This window comes from Stenella coeruleoalba (assembly GCF_951394435.1).
Source record: "Stenella coeruleoalba genome assembly, chromosome: 20".
In the NCBI taxonomy this organism is placed as follows: Eukaryota; Metazoa; Chordata; class Mammalia; order Artiodactyla; family Delphinidae; genus Stenella; species Stenella coeruleoalba.
In genome coordinates, this window is record NC_137166.1 from 23,733,145 (window position 1) to 23,758,941 (window position 25,797).

The 25,797-nt window shown below is 39.9% G+C and overlaps 1 protein-coding gene across 2 annotated transcripts in view; it reads left to right on the forward strand.

Annotated features, from left to right (window-relative positions):
• The window catches only part of CDH8 (cadherin 8), a 1,195,405-nt gene that overhangs the window by 826,763 nt on the left and 342,845 nt on the right, over positions 1 to 25,797 (forward strand). The window contains exon 15 of one of the 2 annotated variants that reach the window (XM_079908493.1): positions 10,947 to 11,394. In XM_079908493.1, the coding sequence (XP_079764619.1) occupies positions 11,143 to 11,394 (252 nt within the window). In that variant the 5' untranslated portion in view covers positions 10,947 to 11,142. Of the gene's footprint in view, positions 1 to 10,946; positions 11,395 to 25,797 lie in introns of those variants that run through there. The other variant, XM_079908494.1, reaches the window with a different exon arrangement.

Below are 25,797 nucleotides of genomic sequence, written 5' to 3' on the forward strand. Positions count from 1 at the left end.
GAGGAAAATGGAACAAGCACATACAGAAAAGTGAGAATCCACACTTCATCAACTGTTCAGAAGTAACCTTATCATTAGAAGTAAACTATTGCTTTAAAGAAAAAAATAATAATCCTCGTATTCTTCTACTCAAGGTGGCACACTTTATGACTTAATCAACATTCCAATCTGAGCAAGTTTTCCATGCACGGCCAAAAGCTTTTCATGGGTAAAATGACATTCAGTTTGTATTGCCAACCATTCTTTCTTTCCCCATCAGCAAAGTTTTGTGTTTGACAAATCAAGGAACAAACATAATCAGAATAGCCTTTAAATTATAGATGAAATCTGAGGTCCCAAGACTTTCTTTTGAAAATATTTTGCTCAGTGGTGCTGTTGATAATTTTGTATTTCTTACAATGTTATTCAGAGAAGCAGGAAAAAATGCAGTTTTCTCTTTGTTTTCAGCACTGTTGGCATTCACAGCTGAAATGGACCAACTTTGCTTTTCAGTTTAGGAAAAGGCTTCTAACTGTGGTGTATTGTACACCACCTACAGAGTGTAGAATTAAACCAAAGCTGATTCCTTTGCTCTATATTATGTGTTGTACACACACACACACGCATGCACACACACACGCACACACACCTCTTACTTCTAGAAAACCTGAAAACGTCCCTAGATAACTAACTCATTTATTGGTTCAAGTAGGAGATTTGTATCATATTCCCTTTGCCATTTCATCAGCTTTAGATTATTTGATTTGCCCTCCTGGCTTCTTGGATTTGTATATTGACTAGTCTTTTAAAGCAAATGCATCTGTTTGTGGTGTGGGAAATTTTTTTCCAGAATCTCATAAATGTATATTTGTGAAATAGAATAGTATTTTGATGGTTCAAGGCCATCAGCTGATGTAGTGGAGCTTAATTAACCAAAGAGCTATTAGTCTGCTCTCATTTCATTCCCATAGAAAGTTGTTGATGCTGTGATGCGTGCAATATATCTCTGCTGAACTGTTGGTTCTTGCCCCTGGAACCCGCTTCAGATGTAACCAGGAGGAGAAAATTAGTTGAACCTGGCAACTTCAGAAGGTCAGAAAAGAAATAAGTTCAAGGGATGCCATTTAACTGCTTCTCCCACATGTTGCTGTGAACGAAATCTCCTTCACCTCTTCATGGCAAAGCACCGGGGCCAACACAGTTTCCTTTTTCTATCATGTCCTAAGCTTTTATTTTCTGAGTTTAAATGTCATGTGCTATTCCCTGTCACAAATATCATCCTCCTTCTTGCTTTTAGAAGTCTTGCTTTTTTGTATAGTTCTCTTAGTAGGTAGAAACATATAGCTGTGATTTTCTATATCTCTTTGGACAGCATCATAAAAGAATAACGCTTGTATTTAGAACCTTCAAACAGTTTCCTTCCCTGCCCTCCTTGCCAAAGACTACTGCAAATGCTAGAATGATGGTTGGTTGAGGGCAAAGCATAGTTAGTGCTCAGTATACATTGATTTAATGCATTAATGACTGGCAAACACTATGCCTTTTTTTTCCTTTTCTAGTATATTCTCAGTAAAGGGGAAGGAGGGATGCATTTATATCTGAAGTCCAATATTGTGACAATCTACCTCAATTTTCTCTACAGAAATTTCATAAATTGTCCCAAGTTTATTCTTAAACACAGCTTTTCCATATGATATGGACATATAAAACTGACCTAATTCAGCTTTGTAAAATTGAGAATGCCTCCAAGACTAAACTTGCATCAAGAATGCTATTAAACTCTTTGTGATGCAAAGTTATATTTTATTGGGAAAAATGCTCTAATTATGGAAGTGTTGCATATATAGCTCAGTGTCTGTACCTTTCCCTTGCAGAGAATGTATAAAAAAGTACCCGAGGAAGAGCTTACTTCTTCTTTCCTTCTTTTGCTCCCTCCCTCTCTCTCTCCTTTCTCTCTTTAATATATATTGTATTTGAACAGTTCATATCAACCTCATGTGAATTGCAAGTCCGAGTGTGTCAGAAGACTCTTCTATATAGATTTTAATCAGCAGGATACCTGGCTCTCACAAATACACACAGGAAAAAAAAACAGGTTCCATGATAAGGTGCTCGGGGATGTGTTTACTGATACTTTAAGCAAATGGAATGTGTTCCAAAGGAATATTAAACGGAATCTTCTTAATTCTTTCTATGTATATCATTAAGTGAAAATGTTATGCTGTATTCATATTCTGTTAGCAGTAAGCACCATAGTTTCCATGCATTGTTTCTTTCTAGATGAATTCATGCATAAAATATAATTAGTTGATTCCTGATGTGACACACACAAGTAACATAAAATAAGTAGATGGGGGAATGATATAAATATCATAAGGGAATGTTTTTCTTTCTTACCTATACAACCTCATCTCCAAAATTTAATGTAAAAATTACAAGGGCACATTTCATTCTTTATTAGTCCACTGCTGTTTCAGCTTGACAAACAGAATTTAACTTTTCTGTGTCCAGGTATTCCCATCTTTAAAATGGGGATGCTCAGAAATATGAAAAAAATTAATTCATACCTATTTTGATTAGAGTAGTAAAATATACGTGTCTTTGAATTTCACTAAAATATAGTAGCTGAAGATAGTATACTTATTTTAGTATCTGTATAAGCAGTTTGATTTTCAGGAACTATACATTCGGTGTGATATCTCAATATTATTTTTGTCAAATGATTGCTTGCTCTCTGTCTACCCATCCATCATCTGTGTCCATATGGAGTTCATGGTAACAGTGCCAGTGGGTGGTTTTTAAGCTATAAAGCCTTTGAAACATGAAAGAATGACAGTAAGGTGCACTTGTAAGGGTGGTTACTACAGAGTATAATCTAATTGGCAGAATCTTGACTTATTAGTCTGGGATACTTGGCTGCATTTCAGTTTCAGTATTACAGACTCTGTAGCCCTGGTTATGTGATATATCTGATTTTAACCATTTCCACATTTCTTAAGCAAGAAAGAAGCGCTGCTAATTTTTAACCATCATCAGTAGTGCTAAAATTTCTTGCAATACGTACAAAATTTTGTTAAATATTTTTGGAAGAAGATACTACCTGAACCCAACCTCTAATTAGGATTATCTTCTCTGAACTCCTGTCTGAGAAATGTTTAGATATCACTTTGTCCTCATCTTTGAATTAGTAGGGACTTCCCACATAGACCGTTCTCGTGAGAATGCACTAGATGTTTATGACATGAAATGGAATTTTTCTTGTAGAAGAAAAGACTTTTTCAATGAGTGGTTACAATTTGATTGAAAGTAAGTAGTTCCAGTGTAGATGTGTAATGCTTGCATTTTGCCCTTTCAGGAGAAATGGTGATGGACAATGCCATGTCTCCTGTGGAAAAGAGAGACATGGTTGACCCCGGGGTGGGGGTAGGTTAAAAATACCATCCTTTTGTCCTACTGTATAGCATTGGAACTATATTCAGTATCCTGTGATAAATCATAAAGGAAAAGAATATGAAAAAGAATATATATAGGTATAACTGAATCACTTTGCTATACAGCAGAAATTAACACAACATTATAAGTCAACTATACTTCAATAAAATTTTAAAAAATACCGCCCTGTAGAGACCTCATAAAACTATTTGAAGTCATTAAGCCTATGTTAGCTGTCGGTAGGGAAAGCTATTTGTAAAATGCCGTTTTATTTATATCCCACTTAGTTCATGCCTTTAAAAAAAAAAAGAATTGGGAAAAGTTATTTTATTTATTACCTATTTACATAGATCACTAGAATTTTCCCCATCGATGTAATCCAACAAGAAATTGACATAAAATAGTTTTAAAACAATCAGTCAAGATTCTCTGTTAAGCAGGTGAAACATTCAATAAATTGTAACTATCATAGCTCCATTGACAAAGAGTTTTACAAGGCTTCTCTCATTTAATTTTTTTCACCATCCTTCAAGTCAGTTTCCTCATCTGCCACAATTGAGATAAATGCGCCCGGGTCACTTATCTTAGGAACGGTAGGACTGCGATTCAGAGGACTTCTGTCTGACTCCAGAGTCAGTGTTGTCAACCGCTGTGTCCCCACAGTTCAACTGTATTACAGGATTCTCAAGACTAAGATTGATTCCTAGTGGTTACTCTGATTTAAAGGGGCATTGGTTTGAAATCTTGGAATTTCAGGCCAAAGCTGTACTTGCAGGACCAGGAAAGACTGCAAAAAGAGGCAGGCCACTCCAGATTGGTAGGTGGCAGTGTCAATAAGCAAGTTACACATGAGGCTTGTCTTGGGCAACCACAAGATCTCTGCACCTGCCCGTCAGAGTCTTAAAGTTATTGATATAGAGGCGTTCACGGGGTTCAGTCACATATACCGTCCAGATGGTCTCAATAACGCATGACTCTCTCAAAGCTACATCTTTGAAGTGGCTCCTAGGGCAGGAACAGTGGGCGGGACGTGCATTCAAAGGACCCGGAGGGCTAAGGAGGCTTTGATTGCCTGGGTCCAGCGCATGGGTGAACCAGTGGTCACTACTTTTCCATGACCTCTTCCAGTGAAGGGCCAGCACAAATTGTTTTCACTCATTAGGTCTTTGACTATTAAATTTTGAGCAGATGATTTAAAGACAGCAAAGGATGTGGCTTTTAAATGGAGAAGGAAGGATTTAGACTACACTTGAGAAACGACTTCCTGGTACTACTATGTCTAACCGGCAAGGGAAGTGTGGAACTTAGATTCATCTTTGTGAGGTGATTTCAAGACAGTTCTGCCTGAAGAAGATCCAACAGGATAGATTCAGCGTCAGTATCTTAACTAACCTTATAATTCTAAGAAAGTTTATGAAATAAAGTTCTGTGTTTATAGACACTACAAGAGGGAACTTGACCTTCCTGTCTTTGTTACCCCATTCTGAAATGTCTATAGCAGGAAGGCTTCTATGTGAAGGAGAAAGTTCTGACTCCATCTTGGGGAAGGATGAGGAGAGGGCATGTACCTAGCTATTTATCTATCTGTCTATCTATCTATTTTTGCCATGGTAACCAGTAATTATAGAACTAGAGGAAAACTAAAGCTTCCTGCAGAAAAACAATAGCGTGTCAATAACAGCAAAGACTGGATTTGGCAGGTATTATTCTGAGTGGCAAAACAAGCAAATGATATGCTTTTGGATAGAGAGACAGCTGGATAAGTGTATGATCTGATGCCAAAGAAAGACGTCCAGATGTGCTGTGGTTGAGGGGAGAGATAAATGTGTGTGTGTGTAAATAAGAAAAAAAAAATCAAATTCTATCCTGCCAAGGGAATTTGGTCAGGGAATTCTGAAGGCTTTAGGAAAGGTGATTCTCTTGCATTATTTATATTTGGACACACGCAAGTATTGTTCCTCTCTAGTCCAGGGCTTGGCGTGAATTGCACTGGGCCACAGGCTGAACCACTTACCCCGTGTTGCTGAAATACCACTTTGAATTCAGTGTGCATTTACCTGTTTTGAAGCAGCCTGCTAATGGCTGTAAATTCAAGGTCAGAAACATTTTTAATAGAAACTCTCTGGTCTTTTGTGTCATTTTTGCTTCCATGAAATATTGTGGCCACTAAGCCCAGTGGATAATAAAAGCGTAATTTCCTGTCAACCAAAATAATCTGCAGGATTGAATTCTAAAGTGTTGGTTAAAGCCCTTTTTTATTTTAGGCTTCATAGTTGGCTCATCATTGGGAACTTCAATCCGTGTTGTTTGCCAAATCGATGGTGTAATAAATTTTTGCATAATGACTTAACATATCTGAAAGTTGACTGAGTTCACCTTAAAAAAAAGTTGGGGTCAGTGGGTTCAGACCAGGCTGTAATTAAAACTATCTCTGAAACATAAGAGAATGAAAAGTTGGATTGTAAGTATCTTACGTAAGACAAGACACTTCTGGGGGAATTCTGTTGCTTAGGGGACTTCCCTGGTGCCCAGTGGTGAAGACTCTGTGCTCCCAGGGCAGGGGAGCCGGGTTCGATCCCTGGTCAGGGAACTAGATCCCACGTGCCGCAACTAAGACCCAGCGCAGCCAAATAAATAAATAAATATTAAAAAAAATAAATAAAAAAAGTAAAGAGTTACTTATTTGTAAGAATTCCAGAGAGATTGTAAAATCTCTTCATCTCACTCTCGGATGTAAATCAATGCAGCAGCATTATAATCAAGTGGATTGCTTGGCCAGACGTACATACTGTGGTTAGAAAATCTAAAAATAAATTGATTTTTACCCAGGCTTTACAAACAACGCTCAATTTCTTCTTCCTTGCATAGAGTTAAGCAGTTTGTGTATACAGCTACTCTTACAATCTTTATTAATTCTGATAACAGTAACATAACATTTGGTTGCATCTCAAGAATTCCTATAAAGCTATTCTGTCCTCATCAAAGAGGATAAATTACCTCTGCCTGTGGCAGAGGTACCTGCATGTAAATAGTACAGTTCTAATTGTCACAGTAGAATCCCATTTCTCTCTGAGTAATAGACTTACGCTGAAGTGAAGGCCAAGTCTCAATACCCCCGATAGCATGCATGGGGACAGTCCACTTATTGGAGCAGTCTTCCCAGTGTCCCATATGTAAGTTATAACATCGTGCAAAATCCTGTGTATTCATACACTCCAGTGCTGGGTTTCCGGAAGTCTGATATATGTGCGTACCGTGCTAGTAAGTAGTTCGTGGGCATGGCATTAAATGACAGTAAGGAGGAAGTGACTTTCTCACCACACCTTTGAATCTTTCAAGTCTTCATTAAGAAGGTCAGAGTTAGGAGGTGGTTTTATTCTCTGGAACTCCAAGCTTCTCAAACCATGGTCCTCTTATCAGTGACATCTGCATCACAAATGAGGTTATTAGAAATGCAGAGTTGCAAACCCCACCCTAGATTTACTGAATCAGAACCTGCATTTCAGAAAGATTTCGAGGATTTGTATGTACGTTAAAGTTTGAGAAGCACCACCTAGGGGTGTTCTGGAGGTGACTCTTGGCTTAACCAGAGCTGATTGTTAAATTTTCTCAAACTGCCAGACCTGGTTAGTGGTCACATGGAAAACTTGAAATTGGTCACGGTGGAAGTATTTCTATCATGGAAATCAAAACTCAGGGATTCTTTTTTCTTTTAGAGTGCCACGTGCTAAATATTTAACTGCACACTCTTGCCTCTAAACTGTTGCTGGTCTTCCTTTTTAACAGAGAGATGACCTCAGGCTCTGACAGTATTTAGTTAAGTGAAAATTAAACATCATTTAAAATGCCAATCTCATTGTGCTTCAGTTTGCTGTCTCCCATACCCTCTCCACGGAATCGCACTTGTTTTTATTCCTCAAAGCTTTGGAAATCAAACATGCTCTTCTCTTCACAAAGAACTGGCAGAGGAGAGGGCACTGATTGGACTTGTACTCTGGAGACCATGATTAGGATGATTTGGTGGGTAGGGAGAAGATACCATGGCCATGGATTGGATGATGTGACAAGAAATAATTTACAGCTACCCTAGGTACTGATTCATTCACAAATCCTGGATTAATGGTGGTTTCGTTCCTGTCCATTGATTGACTTAAATGTCCTTTTACACCTACTGCTCCCCCTGCCATTGGGTAATTCCTTCTCAACATTTAGATGACACTTCCTGCAGGAAGCCTTCTTTAAGGCAGTGAAGATGAGTGGCATACCTGTCACTCTGTACTACCCTAACCCTTCTCAGACTAAATAAAATATTCTAAATATCCATTTCTTAGTCTTTAACCATTAGACTCTTAGCTTCCTGAACATAAGAACTCTGATCTGCTTGCGTTCCTAGCCTTAGTGCCTGACCCACAGTATATGCTTATCAAATATTTATGTAATAAGAGAAGGGATTGTGGTAAGAAAGAATTTTGAAGTTAGATTACCTAGATTCAAACAATGGTTTGCTCTTTTCTGGAGGTGTTCTTTGGGCAAGTCATTTAATTATTTTGCACCTCGGTTTTGAGCAAAACAGTACAAGGCATAGTAAGCTTTATCTAACTGTAAGATATTGTGTTAATGGATACTGTTGGGGGCTATGCATACATTCCTTTATTAATACCTTCATTCTAACTAGTGAAGCTATACTATTGTGTCAGATTGTTGCAGAGTCTATCATTACTTTTTACCTGATTCTGGCGAGTTCAGGTAGGGCAGCAGTTGTGTCACATTCCATCCTGAGTGGTTTGGTGGCATTCCATCCACTTGGTTGCTTCCATCAAGGAAGTGTCTGTTAGGAGTTAAAATTGGGATTAAATTTCCTTATCCCCGAATCATTAGCAACACAGCAGATGCCAGAGAATACTTGCAGAGTATTTGACACAATTTAAAAATAACTGTCCATTCTAGCTTTTCTTAATTACTTTACCAAGATTATATTTTTTAATCTTCAAAATAAACCAGCTAGGTAGATATAATTCTAATTGTTGTTGTTGTTAATCGGCCCCCAATTATTGCAACTGATGAAGGTAGTTCCTTGACTGGAATTCAATCCCCACGCTGGCTGGTGTTAGAGAAAACTCTCACAACCATCTCACGGTTCTGCCTCTATAGCACTCAGGCCATTAGAAGATGGTCTACATGGCCTTTGAACATTCAGATATGGCCCAGCATGGAGCAGGGTGTGTTTGGAGAGAATAAGTCTCTCTTCCCTGAGAAGTGTTTAGGCAGAGCCTCTGTGAATAGAATGAGTGTCACCTTCTATCCAGTGTGGTCCAGCCCTTCTCTCACCAGCATCACCCTCATCCTCCCACATCCCACCTCCAGGAAGGTTTTTGACTAACTTTGTGTGACTCTCGTACCCTGACTACACTACCCTTTCTAAGGAGGTCACACAGCTTTAACTCTTTGCTCCTTCATTTGACTTTTTTAACCAATGGGTTGGTGTCAGGACCATCCTCCCAGTCTGGCTCAGGAAAACCACAAACACCGCAGCTTACTGAGTGCTTCCCATGTTCTGGCTGCTTCACGTGAGTCTTGTTTGTGAATCACCCTACTGCCTGGAAAGTAGGAATTATTATTATTGCCATTTTTCAGAAGAGAAATGCAAATTCTCAGAGAACTTAAGTAGTTCGTGCATTATTACAGAGACAGCATGTAGGGTGAGCTGGGATTCAAGCCCAGGCTTTTCTACCTGTAAAACAGAGAGTCTGCCAGACAGTGTGACAGTCCTGTATCATCGTCCCTGCTCCATGTCTAGGAGAGCATGGCATGTGATGGTTGTGCTATGCATGCCGTTTAAGTGGATTGGCAATTCAGAGTGATACTAATATTTTGCGATTTCTTATCAAGACCTTTCAACTTTTGTTTTCAATTTGAAGCCTGCAAAGTTCTGCCCTCACACTGGGATGAGAGAAGGCCTTACTGTGAAATCTGCTTTTTATTTCCCTGCGTGTACTGCAATTCTAGGGAAAGTTGGGACGTTGTTCCGGACTCTTTTTGCTCTGAGTTGGTTCCCTATGGAAAGCTTGTCTTCCCTTTAGTTTCCAGAACAACTGCTGCTTGCAGTGACTCTCCTATGCACTTATCAGGGTGGGGCCTCTTTTGAGGTACAGAGAGAATCCAAGTGATTGAGCTGAGCCCAGGCAAAGAGTGACAAGCAGGGCGATTCCACTGACCATCTTGTTAGATCAGATCCTTCCTGTCTTTACAGCAGAATCTGGGTCTGCCCTTTTCAGCTAGCTTCACTAAGACCGCTCACTAGCCCACCCAATGTAATGACATTCTTGCTTTCCCATTCTGAGCCAGAATGGAACCAGGGACCTACAGAGGAAAGGTTCCCTACCCCATTATGAATTCCCTGAGCCAAACTGTTCCCCATAGTGTCCTGAGGAATTATTTTCCCATTTAATCTAATTCAGCAAGGCTTCTCTCTGGGATACACAGTGGACATTATTTTTTTTTAAATAATTTTTTTGAGAGGGAAGAAACACGTTTTACCATGCTGAAGGTAAGCAAAAAAATGTATTTGACACCTCAGGTAATGGGGATTTTTTTTTTTTTTGTCCATCCCTTTCTGAGTCTCTACAATTGAAAATTGTATTTTCACCGTATTTCATTCCCAAAGGAGCTTTTCATAATTTAAATCTCCTGTTCAACTGTACATTTGGAATGGGAGCCTTGACACCATCCTGATTATAACATACATGCTGGACATTACAGAATTTCTCTCCGGGAGTATTCTAATTTTATTCACTCTTTATTAGCATCCTGGCAGAGAGTTGCATTCTGCACCCTGAACTGGACAATCCCTTCTGATGGGTTGCGGCAGCTAAGACTGTGAAAATTGGGGTCATTTCCCTTCCTGTTCTCATTCGTAATTTTTAAAAAAATGTACCCATTACAGGCTAGTTTATTCACATAGTTCAACCTAAAGTGAACTAGAACTTATTTTTAAACTGGGAGGGTGTAGAGGGGGCAGGGGAAGAGAAGGAAGGAAGGAAGGGAGAGATGGAGGGAGGAAGGAAGAAAGAGAGGAAGAAAGGAAGGAATGGGGAAGGAAGGAAGGAGGAAGGAGGCTTGCAATGTCTACAAGAGTACAAGAAGGTATTGGCAACACCCAAACTTGCATGACAACCAAAACGACTGTAAGAAAAGAGAGAGTGGGAGTAATGGAGAGAGAAAAGGAAGCGAGGCAAGAAAGAAGAAAGGAAGGAAGGAAGGGAGGAAGGAAGGAAAGAAGCAAGGAGGGAAAAGAGAACTTGAAGCGGTTTTTGTTAAGTAACATAGATACAAATATAAATATGAAAATTTCAATAAAGCTCACAATATAAAAAGACCTGTTAGCTTACTTGTTCTAATTCCTCAGGTCCACTTTCTTGACTCAAGCGTTTGGGAAATGCCTACTATTGTTCATGTATATGCTTTTGAAAACCAGTGATTTTGTTGTAAAACCTGTTGCAGTGGACCTTTATCTTTCTTCCTCCTTGTTTTTGCAGGAAATTTCAATGAGAAGAAAAGCCAATGGATCGTGGTCTTAGAAAAGCTGCTTAGATGTCTGTTTCCCGTGCTGTAAACACGTGGCAGAGCTGTGAGTAAATGCTCGTCACTGCATGATGAATTGGATGGCTGCAGACCAGAGGCAAACAAAATAATTGTCTCATTTTCGTGGTGATTTGCTTAACTGGGGGGACCATGCCAGAACGGCTAGCGGAAATGCTGTTGGATCTCTGGACTCCATTAATAATATTATGGATTACTCTTCCCCCTTGCATTTATACGGCTCCGATGAATCAGTCTCCAGTTTTAATGAGTGGATCCCCTTTGGAACTAAACAGGCTGAGTGAAGAACAGCGGATTTTGAACCGTTCCAAGAGAGGCTGGGTTTGGAATCAAATGTTCGTCCTGGAAGAGTTTTCTGGACCTGAACCGATCCTTGTTGGCCGGGTAAGCTTCGTTTTTAAGGTCCCAATTTCGGGATCTGTTATTGATCCCTAGACCTTTAACATTAGGCTTGTCACAGTTGTTGCCACACTTAGCTGTAAGTACTTTACGCCAGATGGTTAGTTAGTTTACCTCTTGGTTCTTTAGGAATATGAATAATCCCATGGTAACAGATGTAAATGTAAACGAACTGCTCTTCTCTGGAAAGCTCTTCCTCCCCATCTCTCCCATCCTCCCCACCTATTATATCATAGCTTTAATATAACACTTGTGTAATGCATACACAAATAAGCTTTTTCGTTCTCATTTCACACAAGAAATCTGCATGCCAAACCTTTCCTGTAACTTATAGCGCTTGGAAGAGGTATGCATTTTTGCTCAGTCTGAATTTCTACCACCTGGATTCCTAAGATGTTATTTTGTTCCATTTTAGTTTGAGGCCATGTATCTCCAATTGCAGGTAGGTTTTTCTCCTTTTTATGTTTCTTTTGGTTGTTTGTTGGTTCGTTCAATTATTAACCTAGGATGGGGAAAGGGAAATTCTCAGAGTGGGTGCTTAGCAGTGCTTTGTACTTACTGTAATTCGGTAAATTTTGCAATAGGAAACTGTTGCATTCATTGTCAGATGGAATCAAATGTATAGAATCAAAATTTTAGCTTAGTGGTGTGCGTGTGTGGTGTGCGTGTGTGCGCGCGTGTGCACGTGCATATATGTGTTAGACTGGATTTATATTTATTTTGTTGCTGTTGGCAGGTTAGACAAATGTTCCTTGTGTGGATAAGGGCTGCCTGCTTTTCAAAGTTTCACTGTGGGTTATTGAAGACTATACATGTTTATTCCTCAGAATCGCTCATAAGCTTCTGTTAATTTTAACACTCACCATCATCATAGGTAGAATTCCAATTACGAGCCTGCCAAGGACTGATTTTCCTGATAAGTCAGATTCAGAAGTGAATCATGCCAATATTATGCGTTTCCCAAATGCAGTGATTTTAAAAAAGAATTAAATATTGATCTTCAAGACTTGAGTTAACACTTTGTGTCTCGCTAGGCACTTCTGATTCCATTCCCGCTTCTACCTCATTGTCTTGCAACGCAGATTGAGCCTCCCCAAGGATTATGCTTTTTCATTTCATGTAGTTCTACTTGGACAAGGGAAATCTGGATGAGGTGGTGTCATGAATCATTCAAAGAATATTTATTGAGCCAAATACCTTTTTAGGCATATGGGGGTATATCAATGAACGAAACACTGATCCCTGCCTTCAAGCAATTCACATTCTGGTCGAGACTGTTTTGTATTGAGCACTCTCATAACGGCACTTTGTAGGCACAGTCCTGTTTGATTTTAGCAACAGCTCCCTCTGCCTCGCTCTTTATATGTATATGTGTATACGTGTGCATATGTACATATATACAAACAATACGTGTGTAAAACAGGTCTACATTCCTTTCTTTGTAAGTCCAAAATACAAAAAAATATTTTTTTATATGCTTGATACACACTCAGGTAGCAGAACTGACTGGAGGCTATTTATAGTCGTAGTACATCCCATTACTGTGGCTGTACGTATATTTCCCAGCAGAAATGTTACTGTGTTTGATTACAGGGTGCTCCCCCAGACTCTGCTGAAGGTTTTGTTTACTATACAGTTTATCTACCTTAATACATTTCTAAATGTGAAAACTTCTCAGTTCCAAAACATCTGACCCAGCGTGTTTTGAATAGGGGCTTCTTGACCACATTATCTTTTTTTGTTGTTGTTAAGTGCAAAAATTGAGACTTAGGTGGGTTAATAAAGTAAACCGAGATCATAGAGCTAGTAAATGATCTGAATCTGAATCAGGTTGGGGATTCCCAAGGCCATAATTTTATCCACTGTATCCTATTACATCTTAGTGACTAGTTACCATGTATTTAAACTATAATTTGCACTTAAGAATTATTGAGTATAAAATGCAGAGTTCTTAAATTCCTACATTCTGGAAATTCAAAACTTCTTTAGCCAGCCCTAAGGCAAGGCGTTTTCATACCGTATGAAATTCTGGGTATACGGTACATGCACACATATATAATTGATGGATGTTTTCTCCCTGTTTCTATTAGTGAACTCTATGGAGGTCTGTCACACTGATGGTATAATCACACTGATGGTGTAATATAAACAAACTTGCTATCCTCAGAAGAACTTTCCATTTTTATCTGAATATAAAAAGTAATTAAATTGGGGTTTGTTTTAGACTCAGGCTCTAATGAGTAATTTTGCCTCCGTTCTTTAAATGTAGCAACAGAGAGAGAGGCAAACAAGGCGGCGTTTACTGCCCCTTTTTGACTTAGTAATCCTTGAGAAATCCATGCCTCTTTGAACGACAGAAATGTTGCGAGTGAACCCTAGGATTTTGAAACGGCCAAAGTGATTCTCATCCTTGACGGCTGCTCTTCACATGGTCAATCCCCAAACGATTGTTTAATCTGAGTTAAACTTATTTCTGAAGAACTTTTTCTGCAAATATTTCCAATCATATGTATTTCCCCTTAAAGAAAATTGCTCCTGAATTATTACAGCTTGGCCTTTGAGGATCTTGAGTTGTAGCAAAGCCCAAAATGCATTTCGGGTGACTGCTGCCGATTATGAGTCAGGCCGAGTGTGGGGAGGATCCGTATCAGGGTGCCCACGGGTGCTTTACAATGTTTTATCTCTGTGCACGCTCTTCCACGACTGACTCTACAGCACTTCATCGCTGAGCTTCTCCCCAGGAACTGGCTGAGAAGCATTAGTTACTTGTGAGCACGCCTGCTCTGTAAAAGGCCCTCTTGCGAGTCACCATGGTGGGAGCCTCGGGCCTGGCACACTGAGTTCAAGCTCAAGGGCAGAGGCAGCTTTTAAGTGATTGGCTCTTCAGAGCTTCACATATACCCTTACATCCTTTGTTGTCTGTTTTTACTATATTGGTAGGCAGCTAGATGCAGAGAAAGAACTAAGCCTTAGAGATGGACTCTGCAGAGGTTTGAATATTGGCTTTGCCACTTCCTGGATGTTTACCCTGGGAAAGTAACTAAAGCTCTTCAAGGGTTATCCAAATAAGATGAATACAAGTAGATAAGAATAATTTATGCACAGTGCCTGCACGTAGCAATTGTAGTCATGATTGTAGTCTTAATTGTGTGTGTGTGCATGTGTGTACTTGGAGAGATGGACAAACTGACAACTACATCACTAGGTGAGCACAGGACTCTGGGAGCCTAAAGAGGGGCCCTTTCAATGAGCCCAGGTTGCTTAGGATGGAGGTGATGTTAGATATTTCCGTGTGTCTTGAAGGGTAACTGTCACTCAGCTTGATGGCGTGGGGTGGAGTGGGAAGTTAGGTGCCCCTGCTGGATAGATGTCGGCTTATGCAACGGCATGGGAATAGGGTGGGATGACTGAGGGTCCCCTTGATCAGAAGTAGCGTAAGCCTCTATGTTTCTCAGTGAACTAAAATGAAGTTGAAATCTGTATTCTTACAGAGCCTTCTCTGCCCCATTCTGTCTAAAATACAAACGTCCCATCTCTGATATTTCATACCGTTTGACTGTGCTTTATTTTTTCTCCTTCCTGGTGATCACTGTCTCACATACTCCATACTTTATCATGTTTATGATTTGTCTCCTACTAGAATGTAAGTTCTACAAAGAAAAGGATTTTGTCTCCTTTGTTCTTCACCGAATATCCCCAGAACCTAGAACACTGCCTGCATATAGGGAGAGCTCATAAATATTTTGCATGAATAAGTGAATGAATAACTCACCTAAATAATGGAGGAATTTATAAAATAAGATAAACCCAATCAGCTTTAATACAAATAGCATTTTTCAGCCAAAGGGGCAGTACATTGCTGTCATGTTCTCCTTTTCAGTTGTTTATTTTAGAGACCTGCTGGGTAGTTTAAACATTGTTTCTATGTATTGATTTTAAAAGTCCTTCTTTGAGGTAGTAATAGTGATAAGTTAATTTGTTAAAACAAGTCTCCTTATGAAGGCTGCAGAGTCTTCTCTCTGGAGGCTGTCCCCCTTACTAGTGGCATGAAGCAATTCAGGCTGGGGATTCCATTATCTTCCAATTCTTCTGCAAACTTACATTTGTGCTTATGTCACAAACTAGACCAAAAATCTTTCTGAATTCTTGAAAAACAAATAGCAGCTAAACAGACTCCACTCCTGGCTCCGGCTCTCTGTGGTACAAGGTGGTCTGGAGCCCGTTTGTATACACACATAAATATTTAGATTTCTGCGTTGCCCAGGACCTCCTGTGTTGACTTTCTCTGGCAATTCTGGAAGAGAATAAGGTGGTACATGGGACCCTTCACCCTATATCCTTATTTGTCTGGTTTTGAAAAGGAAGAGAAGGAAAACCCATGGTGCTTTTCATAAGTCTTGTAACCAAGACAAAAATGTTGTCCTTGGGATGAAATGTGCATGGGTTCTTTAAGGCTGGCATCTTGATGCCATCATGAGAGCCCTTGGCTGTGAGTCAGGAGGGTGACCGATCAAGTCATTACACAAATATTTATTGGGCACCTACTATCTCTTAAGTGTTGTTACCAGTGGATTCTCAGTTCTGAGCAAACACAGATCCATGCCCTCTGTCATAATGGGCTACTAGGGGTAGACAGATGTTAAGAAAATAATCATAATGTGACATATGCCATGTTAAAACTGAGATAAGTACTCTGAAGTGAAGGAACATGGGTCTATGGAAGCTGGAAGCATATCGAGGAAGCTGGTCTATTTGGTGGGATGATGGAATCTTCCCTAAAGGAATCACCTGTGAGCTGAGATGCCAAAACCATGAACTAAGGTGTAGGGTTGAAAAAAGACAGCATTCCCACAGAGGACGTAGCATATGCACAAGACTATTTAAGGAGCTGAGAGAGGGTCAGAGTAACTGGAAGACAGAGAACTGGGGTTGAGATCTTTTGAATTAGGTAGAAAGATGGGCGAGGATCTCTTGGAAATCTGGCTTCTGTCTTTTTTCCCCTCTGCTATAAAGGAACTGGAAGAGAAAGTCACACAACGTCTCTCGGGAGCAGTTTCCTCACTTGTAATTGTATAGTGGATTATGGAATTATATTTAAGATACAGATCCCTGTGGAACAGGAAAAGAAAGCAATATATATAAAAAAAAAATGTGTGCAACCTATCTACCCAAGTTCCTTTAGCTCTTGTTCTGTGGTTCTGTGATCCTCTGTTCCTCAGACTGTTTTATTTTGGGAAAAAATGGTTTGCTTTCCAGGTGGTCAGAGTTCTATCCTAAATCCTCTTTCTTACATAAACTCCTCTGCTCTCTTTCCTCCCTTTTCCCCTCCTACCTGGATTTCTGAGCAGTTCCTTATTTGGATATAACTCTCACTGGTGATGCCACATCTATTTATAATTCTCTCCCTCCAAGGTACTGACTCATTTTCTGTCTTTAAATTTGACCTTCTAACCTCCCCTCTTCCCCGTAACTTGGAAATCATTTGGGTGGTGTTTAGTATGAAGGACACGGGGTGCCAAATAATTACACTATATTACAGTTTACGGTGTCAGCGGCTGGTGAGAAAATTGCACTTGACATGCCATTATTTTTGCTGGCTGTTTGCATGTTAAGAGCACTGGGCTACGCAGCCACAGCCAGATTGTATCTTTGGCCTTGCGAGAACAATTCACTGTCAGTTTCCTGAAGCTTCTGCTTACTCAGACAGAGACTTGTACACCAATAATTTGGCAAGAATGCAAGTCAGCCTCGCATGTCTCAATCTGACCGAACAACAAGGGTTGTCTGCCTTTTGCCCAGTGTCCCAGCTTAGAAATAACAGGCATCCCAGAGCTGTTGGAAGTCTTTTGATGCTGATATAAAAAAATGGAATAGTATTAGTCATGTTTGTTAGCAGAAACCCTCAACACACACGCACGCACGCACGCACGCACGCACACAGTCTGTTAGCTGACTTTGTACATGAGTAAAATCCCAAGACATCTCCTGATTCTTTCTCTTGGTAGCCCCCAAACTCTCACTGTTTCTTTTCACCTCTGCTACAAAGGTAGATGGAGGGGAAGGTCACACAGCCTCTCGGGCACAGCCAAATTGTATCTTTGTTCCTTACCAGGGGCCAAGTGAGAGTGTGTATAATCTGCTTATCTCTGTAGATGCCTTGAAAAGTAAATTCATGCAGATTTACAAGAAGAGCCTTGCACATTTTGTCAGTCCTCTTGAAGAGTCATCTCATTGAGGCAGATACTTTTCCCACTTGAAGCAAAGTGCTAGTAGTTATATGTTTGTGGGTGAAAAAGCCAGATTATGTCACCCTATTTTATGAATAAATAGCACCAAGGTATTCAATGTGGAAAAGAAAGAAAGCAGAGAATTGATTCCTATCACAAATACGAAGCCAAAGCTCAGAGGGAAGAATTGGGCAAACGTAAAGGCTGCACAACTGGGAAGGCTTTCCTTGCATCACATAGCAGAATAGTATGAGTCATCCAAAAATGGTTAAAATTTAGAACATGGAAACGTGATTGCAACTGAATAAATATCAGAAGCAAGATATAAAATGGGTGTAGAATATAATCTAAAAATGCATATGTGATATGAACAGAGTACCTGGCATGTATCTATTACGATATGTATGTGTACATAAAAATATAATCAAACATTAACAAAAATAGTCAACTCCTTTGTACCTATCACTCTGATCATCCATATTCAACAATTTTCACAAACAAAGTCAATACTCTTGATTCTAAAAACTAACGTAAGGAGAATCCTAATCGTATCTATAACCACTATCCACTATTTCTGATATAAAGATTTCCCCAGTTGAAAACAACGTAAGATTATAAAAATCCCAAATGTATTATGATTCTATCTAATGAATAAATAATAATCATGTAGCCTTAATTAAAAACAAAATAAGGGGGGACTTCCCTGGTAGTCCAGTGGTTAAGAATCCATCTTGCAATGCAGGGGAACATCAATTCGACCCCTGGTCAGGGAACTAAGATCCCACATGCCGCAGGGCAACTAAGCCCGCACGCCACAACTAATGAGCCTGCGTGTCACAACTAGAGAGAAGCCCGTGCACTGCAACGAAGAGCCCATATGCCACAACGAAAGATCCCACGTGCCACAACTAAGACCTAATGCAGCCAAAAAATAAATAAATATGAAAAAACAAACAAACAAAATAAGGGGTTAATGCCTGACATTAATTCATATTAATAACTGTACCACAAATCAATAAAAGGAAATATACCAATATACTAAAACTTCTTTTCCAATATATATGGTTGGATTATCTTTTTTTATAATTTTCTGCATTTTATTTTCTAGGCTCTGCTATTACTACGTTGTAAAATATAATAAAATGAGAGAAAAATAAATGACAATGTTATATTGTTCAATTTTTTAAAACCAATGCCATCTATTCATAGCAAATTCATGGGGACCATCATTTAATGTGAAATCAGTTGGTAAATATTAATAGAATTTTTTTACTTTTTAAACCACACCTGTGTTAAACCTTTGGAAGTTCAGTCTCATCAATTAATAAATTAAAGTGCCAGCAATATTTAATCATTTTTATGAAACGATGAAGAGAGGAGGAACAGCCACAGTCTTGCTGCACTGTTGTGTGCATGTTAAATGACTTTCATTACCATGGAACAGACCACATATTAACCAAAAATGGAAGATTTTGTACTTGGCCTTGAAACGGGAAACTATCGTATGAAGATTTTGTATTTGGCCTTGAAATTGGGAACTATCTTTGGAGTCTTCAAGTAATGCAGTCAGCCTGCATGTTGCTTTTAACATTTCAGTAAGAATAGTGTAGAAACGTTATTTAAGGTACTATGTTATTTAAGAAAAAGTGTTAACGGCTTTTACAGGATCTCATTTGGCCTGGCTAGACATGCTTTCTACATAGCAGTTTCTTTAATATTTCAGCATTTTTCATCTGTACATATTATTTCTATTATAGTTAACTTAAAATCACTCGCACGCGCGCGCGCCCCCCCCCAACACACTCACCCCTTGGCATAATTTGATTATATATATTCCTGTTCCTAACTAAGTCTTTGAATATTTTGAAATGTATTAAAGACAGTGTTGTCAATATTCAAAGATCTGAATATTTCATTAAAATATAGGTATGTTTTCTCATTAGCACCAGCTATTACCTCACTCACATTTCAAAACATTTAAGAATCTTCTTAGATGTATCTAGGAGGAGAACTAAAATACACTACATTCTTATTAATCAAAGTGAGGGTCTGTAGATTAGCAGCAGCATTGTCACCTGACAGCTAGTTTGAAATGCAGAATTTCATTCTTATTGAATCAGAATCTGCATTTTCACAATAGCCCCTAGGTAATTCCTATGCACATTAAACCATAAAATACATATTTTTAAAGAAATCAGTCAATCATCAATTAATTCAGGGATAGTGCAAGTCATGCTTTTTGCTCTCTGCAGACAGCCTGAGTAAATTTTGAATACCACTCAGCTAAAGAAAAGAGTCATGGAGCTGGTGTTTGCAAGAGCCCCAGGCAAGGTTGTGGGCGGAAGCCGCTGCTTATCTCATTTGCACCCCGTAGTAAGTGCTGGACACAGCAGGCTGTGGCACCAGTTTGCAAATGGGACTCCCCTGTTTTGCAGGTGACAGCAGAGGGAGGTTACTGTCTGTGGAACACCCCTCCCCAAACTTGATTAGTTAACAGGAGCTGTTTCCTGCTCATATCCATGGACTTCTTTTTCTGCTGCATGTATTTACCACAGCGCGGCAGATGTGCTCTGAAATCTGCAGAGCATCAGATGTCACTGGGCTTCTGTGGGAGACAATAGCGGAATCCAAATGAGCCTGATCAGGAGCGCTGAGGAATATTGGGGGAACAGTAGGGAATGAAACACTGGATGCATATTTCTCTTTCTCTCTAATCCTAAAAAAATAACCCAGCTGTATTGTATAGATTATTATTATTATTATTATTGTTATTACTTTGGCTGTGACTATCTAGTGGAGACTGTGAACTTGATGACATTAGCCAGAGACATTAAAGTAGGGGAGAAAAGGAGGTTTAAATATCTATTAAATGTTTACTATAGACACTTTATAAAGTTTTCTCGTTCAGTCCTCCTGGCAACCCCCTGATGAAGGTACCATTATTCCCAGTGCCAGATCTGGAGAGAGACACTGAAGGGAAGAGTTGTTTGCATTAGAGTTTACAAGTGAATAAGTGTTGAAGCCAGGAGTCAAACCCGGGTGTGGTGATCTTTGAACTTGTTCCTGTAATCTCGGCAGCGCATTGTCACATTTGAACCCCTTGCAGGAAGGGCTCAATGTGCTAGGCTGCCACCCCAATTTGTAGATGAGAAAAGTGAGACTCACTGAAGTTAACCGACTACATATCTGTATGGTCTCCAGACTAGATGTAAAAGGTTTATTAAGATGTAAATAGCCATTTAGTGATATCTATCCAATTGCAAGCCACAACACCTTTTTCTTTGCATGCATCTCTCTATGCTTTGGTAGTCAGAGACAGAGGTGGATACAAACCCCTTGAGAGAAGAAAAAATGTCCTTAAGACTAATGCATGTGGTGGCTCTGTTTTATTTCCTTTATGGGGAGATGAAACTGCCACAGTCTGGGCCTGAGCAGGGCTGGTACCATGTACAAGGTGATTTGCGGGTTCTTCTCCAAATGTAGGGGCTAGCCCAGTGTCTTTCTTTTTGGCATTATCATTTACAGATACACATTTAAGATGATTATGATGATAAAGTAAGAGATAAATGATGAAGGAGTAGCAGGAGGAGAAGAATATTTTTCCTGATCATTTATAAGGCATCTTGCTTTGTGCGTTAAATATATTTATAGATGTTGTCTCCATTTTGCAGGTAAGACAATTGCGATGTTGGAACTGAAGTGAATTCTCATTGGTTAGGTGACTACAGTGAAATGATTCTGTTTTCTGAGTTGGGCAGAGTTCTTAACTACTCCAGAGCTGTAGCATTAAGTTAGCTCACTGGAAGCTTTGCCACAACTGGGCAATTTTGTGGGTTTGCTTTGAACTGAGAATCACCAGAACGGTGGAAAGAAGAGCAGAATAGTTGAATGGGATGAAAAAGAAAATCTTGCACACATAGACAGGTGCTAAAAGAAGACAAAAAGCTTGTACCCTCCAGTTGCTTGAACTGTGTTAATGCTAAATAATTTAGTAACAATTCCCTGTGCACTTGGAAACTGAACTGGTAGACAATATTACAGAGGCTCCAGAGGTGAGATCTACAATTTACTTAGCTCTCTTCAGTGACTCACCCAGTGCCTTTTGCAACTCCAAGAATCTTTTTCCAAATGGATATGTGCTTCTCTGTTTCATCTCTTCCTTGCCAGCTCTTGTCATGGTGACCTTCCTCTGGACAGTTCTGGTCATGTCCTTTGTTACTGGTGCACTTTGACCACTGAGAATAACCCCCTCATGCCTTTAGCAGATTCTGAGGAAAAGTAATTTGGTGAAAAGCAAACATGGCTATTAAAAATGACCAAATCCTGTGACTCCTCGAAGAAAGCCAGACTCCCCAGTCACTCAGAGGCTTTATTTAGAATGTGGCAGATTTATTTATAGTGGAGTTTTCTTTGCTTTTATTTTTTATGTGCTTCTGGGAACCCAAAAGTATAAATGAATTTCTCACTGCGGTTTGCCTCTTGTCGTACTTGTGTGAGTGTGTGTGTGTGTGTGTGTGTGTGTGTGCATGTGTGCGTATGTCCTATTATTTTTCTCTTAGAGCAGCGTTGCTTTGGCACAGCTCATCGTCTGAATCTGACCCTGACTTTGCAGGGACATTTTTAATCAGCCTTGTGAGGTGCTTTCAGGAGTCATTAGTCATTTGCAATGGTTGGTCCTATTGATTACAGCCACTGTTCCTCTCATCTTCTCCACTTTTCCTGCCATTACACTCATGCTGTAAAGGTCTAAGTTTTTTATAGCTGAAACCAAATTCCACATCCCAAGTAAACTATCGGGAATGCATTTAAATGTTTCCAGTTTTTCCTCCATCCACAAGTGGGAGGAAAGACACAAGTTGAAGCTAAAAGACCAAACAAGAAACATAGAGACACACCTGCCCCAACACATAAGTACACACACACAGAATGAGGTGATGAGAGAGGGTCAAAGAGATACAAAGGGACTTCCCTGGTGGTGCAGTGGTTGGGAGTCCTCCTGCCAATGCAGGGGACACGAGTTCAAGCCCTGGTCCGGGAAGATCCCACATGCTGTGGAGCAGCTAAGCCCATGCGCCACAACTACTGAGCCTGCGCTCTAGAGCCAGTGAGCCACAACTACTGAGCCCATGTGACACAACTACTGAAGGCTGCGCACCTAGAGCCTGTGCTCTGCAACAAGAGAAGCCACCGCAGTGAGAAGCCCAGGCACCGCAATGAAGAGCAGCCCCCGCACGCTGCAACTAGAGAAAAGCCCTTGTGCAACAAAGACCAAACGCGGTCAAAAATAAATAAGTTTATAAAAAAAAATAATAAAGAACCCCCCCTTTAAAAAAAAAAAAAAGAGGCACAAAAGATAGGGCCAAGCAGCAAATGGACAGTAAAACAGAAATCCTCCATTACAGAGAGGAAGTCACGTGAGTGTTACAACATAAGAGAGGAGCCCAGACACAAAACATAGAGAGTGAGTGACTTTCGCAGAAACACAGAATTTCAGAAACACAAAGAATCCAAAACAATGAGGAAAAAAGAAAGATTGGGTGAAGGTGAAGATTGAGAGAGAGAAGTAAGGCAGAGGAGACAGAGAGTGCATGCGCAGAAAAGCCATATGGAGAGGATTTGGGGTCCACTAAGTGGTTTTCACTAGGCCCAGACTAATTTCTTTCAGTCCCTGGACAGATGGGCTTATGCATACTTTTATGGCATTTCTGATCACACAGGTCTGGTTTTTTGAAAAGAAGTGCGTTTTGATTCTGACACATGGCTTTTGCTGAATAACTGTGGCTGGCAGGACTGGGCATGAAGTCAGAACAATTTGAATGAACCAACAAACAGGATGATCTTTCTTTTAAACTTTTCCAGAGAAACAATTTTGGCTTTTAAAGGTATACACTTTCTAGTAATTGATGTTAGAGACTAAATCATGGGATTTTACCTCAAACTGGTTATGGAGCATAACAATTTAATAATGAGTCTTTAAGTGAAATCATCACATCATTCCTACTTAGGGAGCATGGCACTAGTTTACAAAAGAAGTGGGAAAGTGGGAAGGGATTATGAGTAAGCCTCTGGACAATTTATGTCTTCTGAAGCTCTCTAAAATTGTGGAATGGGCTTTTGAAACATTGGAAGAAAAGCCATTTTATTAGAATTTACATTTTACATTTACAATTTAATTTATACAACTGATTTAAAATAATCTAAAATGGCCATAGAGAAGGCTGAGGTTGTTTTCTGTTTTTGCATTTCGCAAATATATTTGAATAAATATATATTTTAACAGCTTAAGAAAGAGTAGGCAAGGTGGGAGTTGAAGGATATGTATAGGTAGGACCAAGGGAAATAATACTTCCTAAGTACCTAGTGCCTTCCAGATGTACAGAATCTTATTTAGCCTTCACTTGGACCCTGTGAGAGAGGGCTGTTAATATCACCCCTGTGCCCTCTTAACAGATAAAGAATTTTAGGTTTAGAGAGATTTAGTTACTGCCCTAGAATGGCCAAGAAAGTGGAGAATGGGGAATGGAATGCAGAACCAGCTGATTCCGCAATCTATGCTGCTTTCTGCCTACACTGCACTGCCCCCTCACTCACTTTATTTGGTTCTTCCATATGTTTCCTTGCACATGGATACGTTCTTATGGAATATAGAAAAAGTTCTTACTTTTATACAACACAATTTGTTCTTCCAAATACTTCCCTTGATTATCTCAGTAGCCCAGGGAGGCAAGGAGGATAACTGGGATGGTATTCAACCCACATGGAAACTGGGCCTCTGACACCTTGTTCAGTGTTTGCTCTAATGATCGCACTGCCTGCACACGGTCCTTTGAGAGGTACCCCCCTGTGGTAACTTCTCTCCATCAGGAAGTGTTGAGGTTCCTACTGCAGTTCCACGTTGCACCACAAAGTGGATTGCTTAAGACTCGGACTCCTAAATCCTGCTGCGCATCATTGCCAGGAGCTAGCAAAGGCCTGGATGGGATACCTTTTAAGTATACCGTCCAGTCACCTGACTTATGTGGTCTTTTTTAAATCCAAGGACTACATTACTTCCCTACTTAATGCTGCCAAATGCAGGCTGAGAACTTGAATGAACAATAGTCGCCCTCCCAGGGGATGCTACTGAATGAGAAGCCTGCACTGCCTTGTGACCTCTTAGCTTCACATTGTCCAAGATTGTGTTCCTTTATACAGCCTGGTGCCCCAAGTTCCCCATGATGTATAGTCCAGGCCAGGACACGATGAACGCAAGAATGTTAGAGAATTCTTTCGTTAACATTTGAGGAAGGTCATTGCAGTCAAATCTTTCTTTAGGAATATTCACCAGGCTGGATTTGGGTGGGAAAAGGAGGACCAGGTCTGTGTCACTTGGCATTTCAAGCCCTGGAATACAGTTTCATCCCGTGACCTGACAGAGAAGCTTTGTTACATTTACAAGGACAATTAGCATGCCTGGAAACTGCTCCCTGAGATGTGATAAGGAAGGAAAAGTCTGCATCTGAAGGCTCCTCTCTCCTGAGAGAACTTTTGAGCTAGGTGAAGAAAGGATTCCCAGTTTGGAAATGGAGTCTTAGAAGAGTCTTTACAAATGCAAAATCCTCGGATTCTGCTACCCTGTAAGCACCACAAGGTTCTGGCTTTTTCTTTTGAATTTTATAAAAGCGTCAGCACAAGGAAAACTTTTCTAACCCATTGGGTCAGGGGTTGAGTTTAGTTTCCATTCTCCCTCCCCTGAAAGCTAAGCATTCGTGTGACTGGATGCAGACTTTCATTTGAACCTCCTTCCTCTTAAAGAACTTGTATTTTCTATTTTACGATTTACTATTTAAAGTATATTGTTGGAGGCAGATCAACTTTTTAGGGGGCATAGATTTGGGGTTTGCAGCTCTAGGAGGGAAACTGCCTTATATGAACATAGAGACACAACACAAAATTAGGAAGAGATGTTTAGCACAAATATCTGAAACCATTAGCAAGTTTTCAGTCTGATTTCTATCTTGTTTTGTTGTTGTTATAACCACAGTGGCTAACCTATTATTCTCCCATATTTATCCCCTGAGATGAAGAGCTTATTCAGTTCACCATACCCTGCATCACCTCCACTGACCTCTATCAAAAGTACAGGGTCCTTTCTTCTTAAATGAGAACTGTAGTAGCCTGA